This window comes from Callorhinchus milii, unplaced genomic scaffold (assembly GCF_018977255.1).
Source record: "Callorhinchus milii isolate IMCB2004 unplaced genomic scaffold, IMCB_Cmil_1.0 Scaffold1, whole genome shotgun sequence".
NCBI classification, from domain to species: Eukaryota; Metazoa; Chordata; class Chondrichthyes; order Chimaeriformes; family Callorhinchidae; genus Callorhinchus; species Callorhinchus milii.
This window is the reverse complement of record NW_024704742.1, coordinates 36,024,928-36,046,128: the sequence shown is the minus strand read 5'-3', so window position 1 is coordinate 36,046,128 and position 21,201 is coordinate 36,024,928. Positions and strand designations below refer to the sequence as shown.

Genomic DNA, 21,201 nt, shown 5'->3' with positions numbered 1-21,201 from the left:
TAACCCTGGGAAGTTGTGTTAAATATACTGCAGCGAATGGAGCGGAGTGGGGATTCTTGTAGAGGTTGTGTTGATGTAAAGGAATAGAGTTGCGTATAAGAAACACAATCAGTAGCAATGGACTGTGCTACTTTTCCCATTTCCAGGTCAATAAGTGTGAAAATTGTACAGTTTGAGGATCAGCAAACTGTCTCCTTGCAGATCAGGTTCCGACTGTAACACAGGGACACTAATTTATCCCACTGAACCCCCACAATATTACATTTTTCATCCTATTCTTATTAATATTTCATCAACACCTCAAGATTAGACTTCTCCCATGCTCTCTTTACTGGTCTCCCTAGCATTCTTGCGAGGCTCCATCAGCTTACAGTACTTCAGGAGATCAGCTTTAAGGTCCTTGTTCTTGACCTTTAAATCTTTCACTGTCTTACCCAGCCCTACCTCTGCACTCTCCTCCAACCAGGTTCTCCTGTCTGTACCTTCCACTCTAGTTATCCTTATCTTTCCTGGCCATGGGTCGCATTCCAGTGTACTCCTGCCTAGCTCGGTGTCTCTTTACTAGGACTGTGGGTGTGTGTGTGTCACATGGCAGTTTTTATTCCTTTAATTTATTCTACTTAATTCATCTATTCATTACATGATCAATACTAATGATTCTTATACTATAATCCCTATTTACTATTGTAACTATTTACAACACCTCCAATTCTGGGTTGTTGCTCGTTCTTCACTCCCTATGCCCCACAATGTCTCATGTCCTCTGGTACTTCTTCTAAAACCTCACTTCCTTTCTGCATTGTGTGCTGCATTAGAGGTGCCACTCTTAGGATGAGATGATACACCGAGGTCCCATCTGCCGGTTTAGGTGGACGTGAAAGATCCCATTGCTGTATTCAAAAAGAGAAGGGAGCTTTTCCTGGTATCCTGGCCAATAATCCCGCAGATAAAATTGGTCACTCAATTCATTGCTGTTTGTGGGACACTATTATGCACAAATTGGCTGCCAGATTTGTGTACCGATTAAACAGTCACTGCACTGTAAAATTCCGAGAGCTTTGATTAGTCCCGACGGCATGATACGACGCTCTATAAAATGCAAGTATTATTTATTATTTTTGTGTGAAAGTGAAAACTCTTGTTGATGCACCTTCTAGTGCTGACTTTTTGTGGGTTTTAATATTATATGGATACCATGGAGCTGTGTATGTGGGCACGGTTGTGGCATTTCCTGCACATATAAACTAAGGACGTATTGTTGACACTTTGCTTATTCCTCCAGGAACGGCTCAGTCATATTGGACCTGAGGAATTTGTGCAGGCATTCGCACACAAAGACCCTTTGGACAACAACAAGGTACTGTCTGTCTGAACAACGGTATCTTCAGTCGCTTAGATCCCCACTGTTCTCATTTCTCTGGTTACTTTCTAGTGATCCATGGAGCCTGGGGCGTGAATAATTTGTTTTGCATCCCAGCTTTTCTGCACTGCGGGCCTCATCCATTTTTAAAAAAAAAGATCTTTGGAACAATTGTGCCATTTTCCAATATGGATATTTTTAGTGCATTTTTGATGGGTTTTCAAATGCTGCACGCATGAGGAATTATTTAATGCGAACATAACTTGTAGATAAAGTAAATGAGAGAAAGATGTGGTATCCTCGTGTACAGGGAGGATAGAATTCCTCAATTATATAAATTTTATAAAATGGATTCTACAGCTTGGACAGCAGTGGTGAAGTGAATAGTCTGATTTGACCATCCTTCCCTGCTTTTCATGTGTGAATTCATCATCCAGGTGATACGATGATGTAAGACTCACTGCAAACGCACAAAGCCTTTATCAATTTAATTTGTTTCCCAATTGCCTCTTCTGAAATAAAACCAGCGGAGGCCACGGGATTCCTGGATTCGATCAGCCTTCTCTCCCTTTGCCACTATCTTTATTTCGGTAGCACTGAACAGGAAAATAAAACTTGTAAAGTTTTTATGTATTCGGAATGGGTCTCATATCATCGCACCATTTGTGCACATACGTGAAACATCGTAATGTCCTATTCATGATGTCCTCTTGGACCGGCCTTTTTCATTATGAGACTGTGGTGATGGGTGATCCAACTCCTAGTGGGGATGCTTGGCACTGTGATATTGGATCTCTTTTCATTACAGTTTGCCAGGGGAGGCATGTCTGCCTCTGTAGAAGAAGTTGCAATTCAACCACCTGTAAACTGAATGAATTGTGAAATTCAAAACCCTTCTGTGTTTTGCCACCTTTCAAGTGTTGTAAACAGACCACAGAATCAAACCTGCTGATTTTGCAGAAACACTGGTTGTGTCTTCCAGTGGCCCTGGGGAGCCCACCTTACTCTGAAAATTGCCTTTGGTTTATTTTTGATTTTAGTAATAATCATTACTAAATGACTATTTAGTAGTCATGATTACTATGGCCGACCATGATGTTTTCAGTCTCTCTATTGCTTGAGGAAAGCACATGGAATAAGATCAAATACAACCGGCGCTGAGTACAACTCACAATGAAAACACTAATCTCACATGACATGTAGATGGCACCATTTGATAATTGTGTGCTCTTAGTTACATGTACATACAAACCAGGCAAAATCCCCAGAAAGGCAGATCAGAATGATCTTCTGTTAATGTAGGCATATTTACATTCAATGTATTGTGCATCAGCAACTATTGGTTCTCTCATTTTCACATTGTGCGAATATCGACAGCAAAACGGGTGGAAAGAATAATTTTTTCTTCCCGTGACCCAAGAGAAGAAGTCAGTGAAAGAAAACGGTTGTTTTGTTATTTTGAAACAAGTTTCTGCACGTAGTATGTGCAAAAAAACCAAGGCGTGGATAATTTTGTGAGTTCTCTTATTGTCTCACACTGAGCTGTTTCATTGGCACCTTCTTATTGAATTTTAGCAGCTGGTTGTGATTTGGAAGGATCAGGCTTTGCCTAGCAGTGTGTGCTCGCAAACCGCTATGTTCATTTCTAATTGTGGTCAACGGCAGAGAATTATAGAATACGTAGTGTGGTCTGCAGATACCTCTCATGTGCTGTGCCAAAGGCTCTTTACTGCATTGCTCTCTGGCTATGATTAAAGAGGAGCAGAAATCCATCCAAAATAGCATCAGTTGCGGAGTACTGCAAAAGAAATTGCAGGACTGGATAGTCACAAAATCCTCAATTTGAGTGATGAACGGTGGAAGCTAAATGCAGGGCAGTGAGTGCTTCTGCCAGTGCTATGTGATTGAAGCAAAAGAAGAGAGGAACTCTAAACTGGAGTCCTGTAGCGCAGTGGTTAGAGCACTCGCCTCGCAAGCGAGGGGACCTGATTTTGAATTCCCAGGCAGGCCAAAACGTTGGGCAAATTTCCTTACTCCTCACCCTCTGGTTACCTAGCAGTAAGTAGGAACCCGTTTGTTAGTCGATTGGCGGATCGCTTTTATTTATCCCTTGAAATAAATAAATACAAAAATCTAACAATAATAATTTGGTCACTCAATCCACTAGTCTTAGTCTAACTGTACAGTGCGCAATTGGCTGTTGTGTTTTGGGCACAAAATATAGAGTCATTTCACTTTACAGTATATTCTGTGAAGTGTTTGAGATGTTTCGAAGACGTGATAAGGTGCTATATCAAATGCAAGGATTATTATTATTATAAACTGGATCTGTTCAATGAGAGTGAGATCAGAACAACAGATCTCTGTGAGCCGTATTTATAAATTGTGAAAACCTTTTAACTGAGAGTTGTGCTGTACGTGAACAGATTCCCAACTAAGGCAATCCATACTCCGTTGATTACCTCCTTCAATAAAGAGCTGGACAAGTATCTGCTTGGGAATAATATTGGAGGATTTAGCAATAAGTGCGGATAGAGATGAACAAACACTCCAATGTCCTGAGCTAGGTTGGTCAACTTGTCTCTAGTGAGAAGGCCATGTTTTGATCTTGGAGGCGTAGGAATGGGTGACTATTATCTTTTGGGGATTATTGAGTATATATGCAGAAATTTTCCCAGCAGGTGGAGTGACTGGGGTGAAATCTATGAAAAAATCATTCAGCCCATCAAGCCCTGCTCGTTCCACAGTCACGCAAAACCTGCCCCAAACAGGATTTCACCCTGCCCACTCTTATCTCCCGGGGAAATAATAATAATAATCCTTGCATTTAATATAGCACCTTATCACGTCATTTGTGATGTCTCAAAGTGCTTCACATGAGAGATATGTTGTGAATCCTAAAGCTGTTGGAACAAAGCCTCCAGAATAGTAATCCATCCCCACATCGGCAGTGTTTAGCCCTGACCTCTTACTGTTGACGATGATATCCCTCCACAGTGGATTACCCTGGTTGACTTTTCTCTTACCTAACTTAGAGGGGGTGCTGAGAAATATACCATGCAACAGGCTTCTTTCCTTTGAAAAAGAAAATGACAATGCCTCCCCAGCCAAATAAAAATCTAATTTTGGAAATTGCGTGTGTAGCAGGCTTTGACTGGAACCTATTGAGGTTTGGCTGCTTTATGCCACAGTTGATCAGAAGTGGTAATGTGGGAAGTTTATGTTGACAAATATTCCAGTCATTGCCAGGCCTCTCCTGTAGGATCAAGTGGCTCCTTTAATTGCCCACATCAATTAGGAGTGGGTGTAGAAATGTATTTACATGATGGTTTTGTCCATCTGCAAAGACTAGTAAATTCAACCCCTAAAAGTCTCTCACAGATTTCTGCTGTTATAGGGATTCTCGTGGCCCCATCGCCTGAACCTTGAGGGCCAGAGCCTGGCATCCACTTTTCTATCTGAGTCTGGATGGGGTCCTGAACATGGTTGAGTGAAACGAAAGTAGTTTTATTGAGGCAGAGAATTAGATTAGTGGGCAGTAAGGGAACCCATATGCCATACTGTAACCAGAGTAAGCAACAGATACAGGAAGCACTGTTGTAATTAGCTCCTGTCTACATACACCCGAGCAAGCCCATGGAAATCAAATAAGTGCTTTGAGTTGAAGTCAGTGACATCTTAATTTACAAGTTAGCAAGAAACCTATTCATTATAGCATTGCACATCATTGAACTGGTTAGCAATGCATTTGATTTTGCCATTGGGTACAGCTGGAGAGCCAGAAAGAAAAAGAGCGAGAGAGAGAGAACTGAGCTTGAGTCAGAAGCAATGCAGAAAGGTATATTTGAAACTGTACCAACAAAACAAAGGTTTGGTTTCATTCATCTGGCTGTGCTGGACAATGTTGATCAGATGAAGTCAAGATGACCCCTAATTTGCTTTTGCAACACAACACACTTCAATAGGTCATTGCTCAATTTCAGGATCATTGTACCACAAAGAAATTGAAAAAGGGCAGCTACTTTGAGCATATAGCTTGAGTTGGGTTCCAATGTGCTTGAAGTCTGTCAGATGAGTCATTAACCGAGGTCCTGTCTACCTGTTCAGATGGGCAATAAAGAACCCATGGCACTATTCGAAAAGAAAAGGAAGTTTCTCCCAGTGTTCTGGTCAACAATCCCCAAGTAAAATTGGTCACTCGTTTCATGACTGTTTGTGGGCCATTGCTATGTGCAACTGTACTGCCACGTTTGCCTGCAGATATACAGTCACTTCATCTCACCATAAATCCTGCGAAGAGCTTTGAGACACTTTTCTGACATGATAAGGCGCTATACCAAATTTAAGGATTTTTATGATTATTAGTTGTCAAGTTGTTCAACCACCTTGTCATCACAGCTAAGTCTTAACCAAACTATGTTCTCTTCTGATACTTACACAAGTGCACTTATCACCAATGGCTAACAGAATAGCTATCTTTTCTCTAACATAAACAAAGGCTGTTGAGGCAAATGCCCTTGGCTGAGATCAGCTAAGTCAGAACTGGCGTGGGATGAAACAGGGGACATTTTCAATTTGTGTAGCTCAGTTTCAAAGACATTCATCTTTTTTCAAGATGAAAAATAATTACAAGGGTTAGAAACAGAGCTCACCAGAGCCAACTCTCTACTTAGATGACCATAAACCATTTGTGAATTGTCAGCCTCAGTACCGCACTTATTACAGGTCATGTCTGCCAGTGACAAATCCTCTTTTCTCTCAGCACAGTGTCCACGGGGATCATTTCTGCTCGGTTTCCTGACATTTCTAATTTCTGCGATGGAAGATCCCGCTATACCAAATTTAAGGATTTAAATCTATTTTTCATGCGGAATCAAGATTCTCCCCTTTTTTTTTACCTTTACAGACCTGCTTCAGTGACTTGAAAAAGACAAGCAACCTGGAAGCATATGTGGAGTGGTTTAACAGACTCAGTTATTTAGTGGCAACAGAGATCTGTATGGTGAGTCAGCTTTTTATCTCTTCCTCATGCTAGAATGGGCTCTCTGTGGATGAAATAATAATTGTGCCTCATTATTATGCATTTCAGTTGTCAGTTCCCTTTAGTGAAAGGTAGTGTTTCACCTAAAGTCCAATTTTCTCATCTGTCACTCACAGCCCGTGAAGAAGAAGCACAGAGCGCGAGTAATAGAATATTTCATAGATGTGGCTCGGGAGTGCTTTAACATCGGCAACTTCAATTCCCTGATGGCAATTATATGTGAGTATTCCTCATAAATTGAGATTTAATACTTACAGTACAGATCAATCACCGTGGTAGACTCTCATTAAAACTGTGCAGCATCATTTGTTAAACTTGTCTGAGCTACGTAAGCTCGCTACGTTTTTATCCCGTCAGCTGCATTTGTATCCAGACAGATGTCAGGCACCCGGAAGGCCTGGAGACAGGTCAGCTAATGCTCTCGTGTGGCATTCATTTGCTGTTGGTATTTTAGTAAAGAGAAAAAAATTCAATCTGTAAGAATTTATCACACAAACTTCCTTAAATTACCAATACTTGTGACACTGAGGACTTGTAGCAGATTGCTTCTGTACAATATTTGTCTATTCAGCTAAATTGGTTAGTGCAATGTTATCAATGAAGAATGGGAAGCATCCCAATGATATAAAGCAGTAACTGAGAACAGATCGTTTCTACTTTTTGTAGATCACTCGATTACAGTCGGAATATTGGGGTAAATATGAAGGATTATAATTAAAAGAAGTCAATAGTTATCATTGGCCTCTGGGTTGGTTCCCTCTTCGCCTGAAGGCAATTGTGACTTGACAGCAGTTGATCTAATTTTGGTCGGTGTGATTATCATCAACAACGATAATATCACATGATACATTTTTCCTCAATTGTGTCTGCAAAATCTCTACACAATAAAAAGTAAATTTACATTCATAGCATCTTTCACATCGGGAGGATGTCCCATGGTGCTGAGGCTTTCCTTGGAGGTCGGGAGGGGGCAGGTAAATAAGGTCTCATTGAAGTTGGAGACTTGCTTGGCATCTGAATGTCTGAATTGAATCAACCCTCTGTGGCAGTCTTGGTAGTCCAGTTCCTGAGCCAGCAGGTCCGCAATACTGCAGGGCATTGCTGATTCCCGGCTTGTTGGCAGGACTTGGAGGTCAGACTGGTCGGTCACTCGAGGCAAGGATTCTTCTCACTGGTATACAGTTAACCCTGTAATCCAAGGATACACACTCCACCGCACTGAGCCTCATTGGAACCTTGGGGTCTTGTTTGACCCTCAACTGTCCCTTCAACCCCACATCCGTGCCATGTCCCGCTCTGCCTTCCCCCACCTCTGCAACATCGCCCTGCTCCATCACTGCCTCTCCCCTCAGGCTGCCGAAACTCTCATCCACACATTCATCACATCTAGGCTCCACTATGCCAACTCCCTGCTGGTCAGCCTTCCCAACTCTTCACGGCACAAGTTGCAGATCATCCAGAACTCTGCAGCTCATGTCCTCTCCCACCCAGGCTCTGTGAACGCATCACACCCACCCTCGCCTGGCTCTACTGGCTCCCCATCCCTCAGAGGACAGAGTTCAAAATCCTCACCTTCAAAGCCCTCCATGGCCTTGCTCCTTCCTACCTCTGTGACCTGCTACTGCATGTCAACCTGTCCACTCCCTCCGCTCAGCAGGCTCCATCCTATTCCACGTCCCTTGCCCGGCCTGTTCCATCATCAGCTGTTGGGCTTTCAGCCTCTGCCCACACCCTTTGGAACTCCGTCCCACAGTCCCTTCGCCTTGCTCACTTTCTTGCCTCCTTCAAGGTATGTCTCATGTCTCATCTTTGATCACGCCTTCGGTCACCCCCCTACCCTTCCTGCCCTCCACCACTCCTGATCCCAACCTCCTGCTCGGGTCCAAATCTCTCACTGTTCAGCGCCTTGGGACGTGCTCCCAATGTGAAAGCCGCTATATGTAAGTTGTTGCTGTTGTTGTTGTTGTAAGCCAAAGCCCTATGGGTAGGGTGGTCCTGCCTGGACAAGCAGCAGGAAGCTTGCCAGACAGTGGTCTGACTTTAAACTCCAACAATACTCTAATGCACACTGTGGGATTCCCAACCTTCGGCTCTTGCCAACCTGCGGCTAATAATCTGGAATTAAATAAGCAGGTTGCATTCTTCCAGGGAGAGAGTGTGCATTGCATTTCAGACACAGAGAAGTTTCTATATGTAGATGGCATACACATGTGAAACTCTTAAGTCTGGATTGGATACTCTTGAAAATGCTGATGTTTTTGTATGTATCAGACACCTGGCTCACCAAAACAAAATACTAAAAATAATCAGTTGGGGGAATCCCATTATAAAGAGATAACCCAAAGATCCCTGTTTTCGTCAATCACTATATGATAAATCATTGAATACAGTTTTGGGTCCCCTGTCATCATTTGTTGTCCAGGGTTCAGAGGAGCGTGATGGGAACGATTCTGGGTGATCCTGAATAATGACAAGAGATTTTACAACAACAACCACAACAAGATTCCATTTATAAAGCACCTTTCACGTCAGGAGGACGTCCCAAGGCGCTGCACAGTTGGGTCATGACCCGAGCAGGGGGGAAATGGTCAGGGTGAGGGGAGGGAAGGGAGGGAGCGAGGAGGGGGAAGAGAGTCGAGAGGGGAGCTGAAGGCACGGTCAAAGAGAAAGGTTTTGAGACCGGCCTTGAAGGAGGAGAGGGAGAAAGCAAGGCGAAGGCACTGGGGGATAGAGTTCCAGAGCCTAGGGGTTGAGAGGCTGAAGGCCTGACCACCGATGGTAGGGCGATTGGGGCGGGGGATGTGGAGCAGACCGGAGCCGGAGGAATTTTAGATATAAAAGTTGGGGCTAAACTGTGAACAGCACTCAGCGCCTTCACTTCAGTCTGATATATATAGTGTGCAGCCAGAGACCTAGTGTAAGAGGTATTAAAGCATTCATTCAACAACAGGGAACTGCTTTTGCACATATTAATATCACTTAATTCTGTGTATATCGCCTATCAACTGTGTTCAAGATAATAAGGGTCATTTATAATACAGTTGCCGTGCGCTGAAGTGACTCGTGGTGCTTGATGCCATTAATGTGTCTGCATAATTGCCTGGCATTGTGCTGCATTATTCTGTCAAAAGATACATAGGAACCTATAATTAACATTCAATTAAATGAAGAATTTGAGAATAAAGAAGTGGAACCAATTGTCTTTTCAGTATATCAGATATTACAATGTACTGGTTAAAACCAGGAGACCAGAGACTATCAGGTCAATATACCTCAGTGTTTCTTAGAGGTGGTTTGGTTTATATACGAAGGTACCTCAAATATGATCGAGCTCCGAGATATCCTGGGGTCACTGATCCTAGATTCCTCCTCCGTCTATTAAGGCAAAAATCCAAAGCACAGACTTTGAATGTAAGTGCACAGGGAGAACTCCCACAGGTGCATTTGTTTCAATTTGCAACAGGCCCGTGGCCTGAATTTCCACTTAGTCTTGACCCTCAAGATCATTTTGCCTCAAGATCATGCAGAACTGCAAACAAATCTTAATTTTGAAGCTGATTCTTTTTAAGCTAAGTGGAAAGCCAGCTACCAAATTGTGAATGAATTTGGTAATCAAATATTGTGTGATTTTAAATTTTATGACAAAATGGTCTGACAGGCAAAACAACGGGACCTGGTGTGCAATATCCACATTGGTGGCCTGTAGGGGGCAGGGTGAACCCAGGCCTAGCACATGACAGATAATATGAATAATATACGGCAATATACCCGCTTATATTACTGTTGTCTCGAGAAGGTGAAATGGACCCTCCCCTGGGAGTTAATTGCAGCCACCTCCAGAGAAAGCAGATTTAAACTGCATCAGAATTATACTATTGTAAAGCAGATTTATACTATATCATTAAAGGCAAAACTATTCTAAAAAATGGGTTAAGAACCTGTCTATTTATGTGAAGCTTATGGAATGCTGCATTGAAATTGCTTATCTTCCTGCAATGCATTAACTGAACTGAGCAATTTCAATGTGTCTCTTTTCCCTTTTTCAGCTGGAATGAACATGAGCCCTGTCTCCAGACTCAAGAAAACATGGGCAAAAATCAAAACTGCCAAGTTTGATATTCTGGAGGTAGGCAGGCACTTGTGCTTCAATATGTTGTGTCATCATCACAAACACTTCTCATTTGTATTATGAGCCAGCTATGTTTTAAGAGGATGTAAGCTTTTAAGAGGTTTAAGCTCATTGTGCACATTTGGGAATTGTAATAACAATTAACAATAGTCAATTAAAAAAAGAATATATTAGGTATAAACCATTAATGTGTCAGCCAGCTTCAATTGGTAGCACTCTTGCCCTTGAGTCAGAAGATTGTGGGTTCAAGCCCCATATTGAAACCCATAATGTCTAAGCTGACACTCCAATGCTGTGCTGGTGTGTGCTGCAATGTTGGAGGTGCAATCTTTCGGATGAGATGCTGAACCAAGGTCCTATCTGTGTGCTTTAAACTTGCCTTTAGCCAACTCCTGCCTATTCTCCATTTCCCACCTTGCTCCCATGGCATTATTGCAAAAGAGAAAAGAGGCCTGGCAAACAATCCTCCAGATAAAGAAGGTCATTCACTTCATGGCTGTTTATGGGATAATTGGCTGCCATGTTCACCTACAAAACACAAGGCCACTAAAACTTTGTAAAGCATTTTGAGGCGTTCTTAATGGTTTAGTTGCAAAATTAAATGCAAATGGAATTATTATTAAGATTATTTGCTACATTACTTTTTTTAGCATCAAATGGATCCTTCTAGCAACTTTTACAACTACAGGACAGCTCTACGAGGAGCAGCACAGAGGTCTCTGACAGCTCACAGTAACAGGGAAAAGGTAAGTGGGAGATAACCATAGCTGACAGCTTATAAATGTACCTTCAGCATTAGGATACATAGTTTCTGATAAGACCCGACTCTAAAAGAGTTAAACGATGTACTATGGAGTTCTGTATGCATTATATATCAGGAATGTCTAAAGTGTGATATTTGTGCAGGGTGAGTGAATAAATTCTCACTTCTTAAATCATTTATTTTCTGGAGGCATTGTGACAGCAAGTGCTGAGTAAAGAACTTTCTTTTTCCCCTCTGACCCAACCTACTTCCCAGTCTCGAGTGTATGACTACATGAATACATATTTCCTCAGCTTTCTTTTGACAATTTATTCACCTTGATCCAGTAGGAACATAACCTCTCTTTTTTGTGACTTTTAAGGTGTTTGCAAAAAAAATGATTATATCAACAGTAAGTCTGGAGAAATGTTCCATTTTTCCAAGTCTCCAAGATAACATTTGATCAGATGCAATTATAGACAAGCCTGCCAAATTAAAAAAGTCTCTTTTACCATTCCATTCATTTACTTTTACTACCTTTCTCTCCTGAAGACATTTGCCTTTCTTTTCTTCTACTGGGATTCAGAATGCAGTCTTTACAATATTTAGTCTACAGTAAATCCAGTGAAGCATTTTGAGATGTTCTCCAGACATGAAAAGCTCTATATAAATTTGCAAGAATTATTATTTTTAATAGTCAATACATTAAACATTTCAAAATGTAAAGCATGTCAGATCCCAATATTTATATGATGCATTGATTCCTCCCATTGATGTTTCTGAATACTGTCAATTTACATCTCAGGGTTACCAAAGCTTGAATGATTATAGAATGGAATTTGTAACCCTGGTTCACAATAGCTCCTCAACCTAAATTAATTGAAAAGGTATCTGCTAAATGTGGGTTAGGTTTGGTTACCAGCACTGCTTATCACATGTCCAAAACAAAGCTTTGAAGCTTAGAAGGAGATTAAACGGTGGTGACACAGTATTAAAAAACAAAGAAGAATAAGCTTGAAAAATGTGTTTGAACGTTTCTTAAAAGAAGTACAAGGAATGACCCATATCAATAACCTATTAGTTTTAGCATGCTGATTTTTAAAAGCTTTGGGAGTGCTGTCTGAATCCGTGTATATGAAGCAGATGTACAGTAATTGTAATAATAATAATCCTTGCATTTGATATAGCGCTTTTCACATCTTCTAGACGTCTCAAAGCACGTCACAAAATATGCTGTAAAGTGAATTGACTGTATATTTGTGGGCGAAACACAGCAGCCAATTGCGCACAGCAATGTCCCACAAACAATCATGGATTGAAAATGACCAATTTATTATTGTTTTTTGTTTTGGAGGGATTATTATTAGGCGTGTGGAGTAAGAAAACTTGCCCAAGGTTTTACCCTGCCTGGAATTGACCTAGCTGTCTTGCTTGCAAGGCGAGTGCTCTAACCACTGAGCTACATGAGTTGAGTATAATCCTGCAGGAATTTAGACACTAAATACTTTTTTCAAAAATTAATTCAAATATTGAATGCTGGCAGATACACTCTGTCACATTGTATGTGTTTTCATACACTGGAGTAATCCATTATTAGCCATTCACTTTGACCTGCCGCACCATCAGAGACACAATCACTGATGTACAATTAACTGAGGCGACCTGGGTTGAAAAGTTGCTTGAATGGTGAAAAAAACACAATATTATATCTACAAGAGTGGCAGAAAAGTGTCATGTTGGATAAAGTGAGTCATGACAGTGAACCCTATGTATCTCATGCCCGAACAAAAAGAGCTTTACTTCGAAACCATTTTGGGTCAGAGCCAAAGTTTTGGGGTTTCCTCCTTAAGACTCATGCTATTTGTACGAGCTTTCAGCTATTTGCCCTGCTTTCTGGATTTCTATCCCAGAGTCCATCAGACCCTGCCTATTTTTAAAGCTGGTCTTAAGACCAATGGACTGCTTTGACTGCACTTTTGGTCGTGCTATGAAAGTGTTTTGAGAGGTCCTCCCAACATGAAAGGTGCTATGTAAATTGTATTATATTGTATAATTCCACCTCAATTGTTCCAATCCCCTCCTTGTGAGTCTCCCCATCATCCACAAAATTCCAACTAATTCAGAACTCCGCTACCCATATATTCATCCGATCTAAACTCCATCCCAAAAACTCTGTCCCCAAACACAAACGCCATGGCTACCTGCTACAGAACAGATTGACTTCAACATCCTCATGCTCGTCTAAAAATCCCATCATTCTCTGGAACCTCGCTACTCTTTGACTTGCTTACTCCACACTCCACCACGTGCCACCTTTGCCCGACTACCTCTGGCCTCCTGCTCGTCCCTCATTGCCTCCACTCCCCCAAAGGGGATCTGTGCTTTTAGCCACTTCATCCCGAAACTTTGGAACTCTTTCCCTCAGTCCCTCCGCCTTGGCCCCTCCTTCCCCTTTCTCAGATCACACCTGAAGTCCTCTTCGACAATGCTCACGGCCATCTCCTCCCTCCCTCCCTCCCTCCCTCCCTACCTCTGGCTCGGTGTCAGACTCCACTACTGTTAAGCGCTGTGAGACTCTGCCCCGGGTGAAGGGCATTGTATAAATGCAAATTGTCATGTATTTTCAGAGCAGTTTTCTTGTTTGGATGCTTTACAACCTTCTTACTTCTTACCAAAAGCTCACAACTAACTGGCTTTCACTTCAATGTGTTTGTGTTTTTTTGTTTGGACAGATTGTCATTCCATTCTTCAGCCTGTTGATCAAGGACATTTACTTTTTAAACGAGGGCTGTGCAAACCGCCTTATGAATGGGCACATCAATTTTGAGGTGAGCAAAATTAATCTTTGTAAGCAAATGTTGTTGAACAGAGCTCAGAGGCAAAACATCATAAAATATGGAAGAATTCAACTTTTCTAGGGAATAAAGATAAATGGAATTTAATTTAGTTAAGAAACATTGAACTGGTCCATAAGTTATAGAATGTGTCAAGTAGCCTATAAAGACCGTAGTACAGGATCATAATGGTATTTAATATTAGAACATTAGATTGCATTTTTAAGCATTCTCAATAATTAAAATGCTGCGCAAAAGCCATTTTTAGACTTTTAACCTCATTTCAACATTATGTGTCAGTGTGAAATGAAAAGTGGCAAAGGAATTGTAGATGAGGTAAAGCTGAAAAAGCAATAAAATGATCTGATCTTTGGGTGCTGCACGGAGAGACAGAGGTACACTAATAGGTTGGGTGCACCTCAGCTTTTCATCAAATCAATGCAAAGTTGACAGTGGAATTCTTAATATGCATTTAAATAACAGATCTGAGATTGCTTCGTTTCAATGTAAAGGATATGAGACCAGCTCAAAAAAATAGTAGTTTTCAATAAAAACTTCCATTTATGTGGTGCCTCTAATTTAGGAGAACGTCTTAAAACATTTTACAAAAATGGAGTGGGAGTCCAAGCATGGTTTGTGGGGGGAGAGCAGTATCCATGTTCCTACTGTTTTAAGCTTTCAATTTAAGACTCCTGGACCACCATAATGTGTTAAATGAGGAGCCATCAGTCTTATTGCTTGACATTAGGAGAGTAATGAGTGTACATGTTACCAGGTAAGTGGCTTCCCTGGTATAATTGTGGTGCTGTCAGTGTTAAAAGCTAGGCACCACGAGCTGTAGTGCTTCTTGGGAAATAGTTTCGCTTTTCATTTCCAATAATCCTTATAAATTCCTGTTGACGTATGAGAACACCGCTCACCGATGGTCGTAGGTTGCTTGAGAGCTATGTTCTCACAGGGAGACATAATGTCGCAGATCGTGAATTCAGTTGAGTAGAGAAGGGAACTTGAGGTATACCACTCTGTGACTCCACATCTTGTTTTTCCACTGCAGAGAACACATTTGAAGCTCAGTGTAAAGTACATGCTTGTAGTGTTCAGTGCTGCCTCTCTAACCAATGCAGTATGTTCCCTTGGCCAGTGTCAATGCACTATTGTTTCCACCTACTGCCCAGATTGCAGAGTTCAGTGTTAAATGATACCAAGAAAAAATTCTGCTCGCCCTAAAATTGATATGAAAATCTGAAGCATGAGGTAATGTTTGATTCCTGACATATATTTCCTACAGAAATTCTGGGAACTGGCAAAGCAAGTGAGTGAGTTTATGACCTGGAGACAAGTTGAGTGCCCCTTTGAGCGTGATCGTAAAATCCTTCAGTACCTCCTCACAGCTCCGGTCTTCTCTGAAGATGGTAAGTCACCAAATGCAATGGGGGAAATGGATAGCAGTCTCAAGGTGGTGCAAAGCATCCATTCTAATGAAAAAATAGGAAGGCAGCAATTCCTCAATCAATCTTCCCAAATTTCTTTCAGCATGAGGTGTTAAGTACAATTTTTTTTGTAATGTTTTAAAAATGTATCCATTGCTTATAATAATAATAATCCTTGCATTTGATATTACGCTTTTCACGTCTTCTAGACGTCTCAAAGCGCTTTACAGAATATGCTGTAAAGTGAATTGACCGTATATTCGTGGGTGAAAAGCGGCAGCCAATTGCGCACAGCAATGTCCCACAAACAGTTGTGGATTGAAAATGACCAATTTATTATTGTTTTTTGTTTTTGGAGGGATTATTATCAGGCGTGTGGAGTAAGGAAACTTGCCCAAGGTTTCGCTCTACTTACACCAGTACCGCAATCTGTACATTTAAATGATAGACAAAAGATAGAATCAGTTCAATATTATATTCATATGTCAATTATATTCATATATCTTATAGCAGTAGCATTTGAATAAATTGATGATTTCAGTTACAATTTCAGTAATGCATGCCTCTTAGTATATCTGAGAACCCTAATGCACACCAGAATAGCTTACAATGCTTTATCGGGTTTTAGGAGAATTTTGTAAGTGTCTTCCTCTTATTAAATCTAAAATGGGCCTCCAGGGCTTATCAGTGTCTAGTAATTCTGCTCCATCTTCTCAGAAACTCAAATATTCCCTTGGAAAGTTACCAGGTTTGTTAAAGTGACTTTCCCTCATTAGCCTCTGTGTTTCTTTTGATATTAAGTGCGCCCGAACAATCTGTGGATCTGTAACGACAAGAGGTCTTCTGACCCTAATTTACTGGGTTTCCTCTTGTTAGAATATTAAAAGGCTACACTGGAAACTGGGCTGAAATTCCAGTGTTTCATTACACCTCCCTTCATAGAAAGAAGAATACCTTCTGTTTTTATGAAACGCCACACGTTTCGCTCTATAATCTTTCAGAATAACAGAAATTGACAAATGGTAACCCACAAAATGTATTATTTGTAACGTCAAATTTGATCAAGAAAATCTTATCACAATTAGATAGAGGATTGCTTTTTATAGCAACATGAGCTTCCAAATGTAGCCCTTTTAAAAGAGCAGACCACAAGGCAATTATTTCCCTATGAAATACTTAAGTGTTATTTTCGATGATGGGATTGGTCTGTTTGTGGTTTACAAACCAATTGGAGATTTTTCTTTTTTATTTCCCAACAAGTGCTATTGCCGTCTTTCTTTCAGAGCCCGAGCTTAGTACTGCAGAAAATCTACTCCTTTAAAATGGATGTTCCTCATTGGAGCAATTGTTAAAAATACATCAATGCAGGTGAAACTAATTGCGTAGGATTTATTGTTTGGACAAAGTGCAATTTATATCTTGTATCTTCAAAAAAAACTTTAATTCCTCTTTAAATAAAACTATTGGAATAAAAATTCAAAATAAATTGGATCAGATGAAATAGAAGCATTTACCTATCATATATAATAATAATAATAATAATAATCCTTGCATTTGATATAGCGCTTTTCACGTCGGGAGGACGTCCCAAAGCGCTTCACAGAATATACTGTAAAGTGAGTTGACTGTATATTTGTGGGCGAACGCGGCAGCCAATTGCGCACAGCAATGTCCCACAAACAGTCATAGATTGAAAATGACCAATTTAATTATTGGTTTTGGAGGGATTATTATTAGGCGTGTGGAGTAAGGAAACTTGCCCAAGGTTTCGCCCTGCCTGGAATTGAACTCAGGTCTCTCGCTTGCAAAGCGAGTGCTCTAACCACTGAGCTACAGGACTCCACATATATATTCTTATCTGCTGAATATATGAAGAAAATACTTAAGTTATGGTTTCATTTCTGAGACGGTGAATTGACTTACCTCTGTGCCCTGACAATCACTAGCATTTACATGTATGCTCACAGAACAGGCTGATTGTTGTCTAAGTAATTAAACATTCACTATATCCTTTAGTTCTGAGAAAATCGTTTCCAACCCTTCTTGTCCAATTTATGTCCTTTTTGTAATGTCTATTGTAGCGCCCATTGGCTACCCAAGCTGAGATCTCCTAACTCAGCACAGAACAGGGTTCAAATCTCTGACTTTGATGACAGTACATCACAATTGATAATTGAGCCTTGACAGTGTGGCGTCTCAGATATCTGCTAAATATGTCAGCCTGGCACTCTTGCTTCTGAGTCTGAAGATTCACTTCAGACTCAGATTCACTTCAGACGAAGTATCAGCTTAAACTACATGTGTCTGGAGCTCATGTAGTTTAAGCTGATACTCCAATGCATTGCTGGGAGTGTGCTGCATTGTTGGAGGTACTGTCCTTCAGATAAGATATTAAACTGAAGCCCTGTCTGCCTGTTCAGGTGGACATTAAAGATTCCATGGCACTGTTCAAAAAGAGAAGGGACTTTCTCCTGGTGTCCTGGCCGATGAACCCCCAAATAAAATTGACTCTTTGTGGGATATTGCTGTGTGCAAATTGGCTGCTGTATTGGCTCACAAAACACACAGATGCTGCACTTTACAGTTCACCTTGTGAAGTGCTTTGGGACTCCTGACATGAAAGGCGCTATGCCAAATGTAAGGATTATTATTATTATTATTAACTCAGCACAGACCATGATTCAAATCTATGAGTTTCCAGTTTATATTGGTCTAATGTTACATGCCTTTACCCATAAGCAGTTAACCTTTATGTTCCCAAACTGTTTTTATTTAGTTACTGTAGTTCTCCAGAAATAAGCTGAGAAGTATTCATAAATGTATCTTTAAGTCTATTTTGCAATAAAAGATTTTAGTTTCATACAAATTATTTACATATTTGGGTTCCCAACATCAATTACTTTTAATGAGCAATATATTTCATTGCGTCATGAAATGCTTTCCTGATCTTCAAATGTTAAAACCTAACTTCCGTTTGCAATAAATAAAAAACTATAAAGAACTAAATTACACTGAATATGAATCGATTGGATGAAGAGGGACAGTAACACTGTTTTAACATTGCTTTAAATCTATCCATATTTTCCTGGGGTTAATTTGGGGTGATTATTGATAGGAGAACTTTATTAAAATAGTTGAATTGTACATTTAATGCACAATGCTGTTACAGATATATGTCTTTACACTGCTTCTCCTCAGCACTTTACTTGGCTTCCTATGAGAGCGAAGGACCTGAGAACCATATTGAAAAGGAGAGATGGAAGACTCTAAGGTAGCTGAATATACAAAAAGCATATCTTTGAAAATTATAAAACTTGCTGATAATATGTGACTCATTGATTAATCTACACCAATAGTGGCCATCCTTTGTGGTCTACCAACAAAACAAATTTGAATTGATTGAATATTTCTTGATTTATGCCAATTCCAGCCTGTGAGCCATGGGCTGGCCACCACTGGTCTAGAGAAGTAAACAGCCTGTAAAAAGACATTGTCACTCTATATGGGCAGAATTGGTTAGAGATGGGACTGGGTAGCTACTGACAATCTAAGGCTCAATCATAGCAACAGGTGCCTCACTAAAATCTGAGTTTGGAAAAAGGCCTCTCAGGGCTCAGGACCATTAAATCACTTTTTTATTGACAAAACAGAAACTCAAGAATTTTCAAGAATTGCTCTTGGGGGAGGTGTCCGGGTCTATTTTGTCGGTGAAATTCAGAAGGAAGCTGACTTTTACCCTAATAGCCTCCCTATCCCCAGTAAATTTGGGAATTTGTTTTGGAACATCTGCTTAACTCGTACCTTGGTGCATTGGGGACCTAATTGCATTTGAGGTCTTTGAATACACTTGAAAGCTGGTTCCAGCCTACCTGGTTGTGAAGCCTGTAACAGGAATACATTCTAAAGCCACTTCCAGTATTGAGGAAACATTACATTATATTAGTTTCAGGATGAGTTTGCACAATCATAGAGACAGCAATTTGGGAGGGGGGCAAACTTGTATTTCATAATTTAAATTTGGGGTGAAAATTATTTTATCGCTTTTCTTTCACTGAAAATAGCTGTATTAATGGGTGAAAAACATTTTTTTTTAAAAATGAAATAATGGTCCTTATTCATGGGATACTATCATAATCCAGATTGAATTAGGCCAGAATCCTCTGAATGTGCTCAGAAAGGCTGTGCTCAGCCCTCGAAAATGGACCCTGTTAAACTGGAATAAAAGATGTTGGCATCCAAGCTTTTCAGCCATGGTTGGTCTATGTCATTATTTAGAAGTCAGTGGGGGCTGGGGAGAGAGAGAGGATAGAGTATTTTATTGTTCATTTTAATGACTTTAAAACATGACATTTAAAAATATAAAAAACTGGTCAACTCTCCGAACCTACCTTATTTTACTAATTATTTTATAGTGATGCGTCACCTAAGAGGTTTGGAACAATTTCCTGGTTACTCACTTAATTTGCGAGCCATTAATTTTTGTCACAGGTCTTAAAATTGCTTGTACTTTCTTTGTTCTCGTATGCCTGTTGTTGACTGTTGCATTGCACACTCAACAGTACATGTATTTAATTTTTTCTCCCAGGTCAACACTCCTAAGTAGGGTTTAGCGTGGATGTGTACCACTGTGAAAATGGCTCCAGATGTGACATGTTTTGCACTAACTGGCCTTTGAGAAATGGGATAGTGCAGCAGGTTCGGACTCCCATGTTAAGCACCAAAGAAGATGGATCTCAGTGAGAGCAAAACAGACATTGGAGGACCATGTTTCATCGACTCCAGAGCAAATTGAAGTGTGTACTTTATATTGTCCAGCTTGATCTTAGCTAATTTGAATCTAAGAATATGGTTCTCCATCTTGGTGTTAGCTATCAAGTTGGCGGATTGAACCCTAGGGTTTGCAGTTGACTATTTGCTGCTGTTTCAGACGACACCTCAGAACTATCTGTTGAGCATGCACCTGGCCTGCTCTTTCTTTTTTAAAATAAAACGTGAACCCTGAGTTTGCTGCTGGTTAGCCAACTCATTGCTATTGTAATGAAGTTGACGACAATGGTCACACATAAGTAGTGTTGGAATGCAAATAGATTTGTTTAAATGTGGGTAGATAGCCAAAAACCCATGACCAAACTGTTTACATAGAAACACGTTGTAAATAGCCCTTGATTCAGTGTTAGTCTCTTCTGTTCAAGTCTTTGTTGAGTTTTAGATAACAAAAATGGTAGAATGCATTTTATTTGTGTATTGGGGGGTGGGGGGGCGGGGCGTGTGTGTGTAGGATTTAAAAGAGCATTTTTGGCGACTTTCACACATTATCACAGAGGCAAAAATAGAGCTACTTTGCAAGCAGCAGCAATGTTTGTAGTGGCTCTGCAGGATCCGCACAGGATCAATTTGACAAGACTGTAAATAATAAGTCAAGCGCCCAACAATTTTTTAATCATCAGTGAGTCACATCAAAATTCTGACTTATGCAAAACCTTATTTTCTTAGATGTCTCTTGACTTGTCTTCAGTAGCTCTGAGCACTTAAACAAAAATGTTTTAAGATGGGTCACATAGAAATCACAAAACTATAAAAGGTAATGAGCATGGTGCAGAAAGTCTGCAATGACAGTGATTCACTGGCTAAGTGCTGCATATGCTTTTGTCAGACCGAGACTTTG

The 21,201-nt window shown here is 40.5% G+C and overlaps 1 protein-coding gene across 1 annotated transcript in view; it reads left to right on the top strand.

Annotated features, from left to right (window-relative positions):
• Nucleotides 1-20,340, top strand: part of rasgef1ba (RasGEF domain family, member 1Ba) — a 41,479-nt gene extending 21,139 nt beyond the window's left edge. The window contains exons 6-14 of the mRNA XM_007896961.2: nt 1,283-1,357; nt 6,267-6,362; nt 6,518-6,620; nt 10,448-10,527; nt 11,181-11,276; nt 14,005-14,100; nt 15,395-15,518; nt 18,735-18,807; nt 20,122-20,340. Of these exons, the coding sequence (XP_007895152.1) occupies nt 1,283-1,357; nt 6,267-6,362; nt 6,518-6,620; nt 10,448-10,527; nt 11,181-11,276; nt 14,005-14,100; nt 15,395-15,518; nt 18,735-18,807; nt 20,122-20,146 (768 nt within the window). The 3' untranslated portion in view covers nt 20,147-20,340. The remainder of the gene's footprint in view (nt 1-1,282; nt 1,358-6,266; nt 6,363-6,517; nt 6,621-10,447; nt 10,528-11,180; nt 11,277-14,004; nt 14,101-15,394; nt 15,519-18,734; nt 18,808-20,121) is intronic.
• Nucleotides 20,341-21,201: the final 861 nt, after the last annotated feature.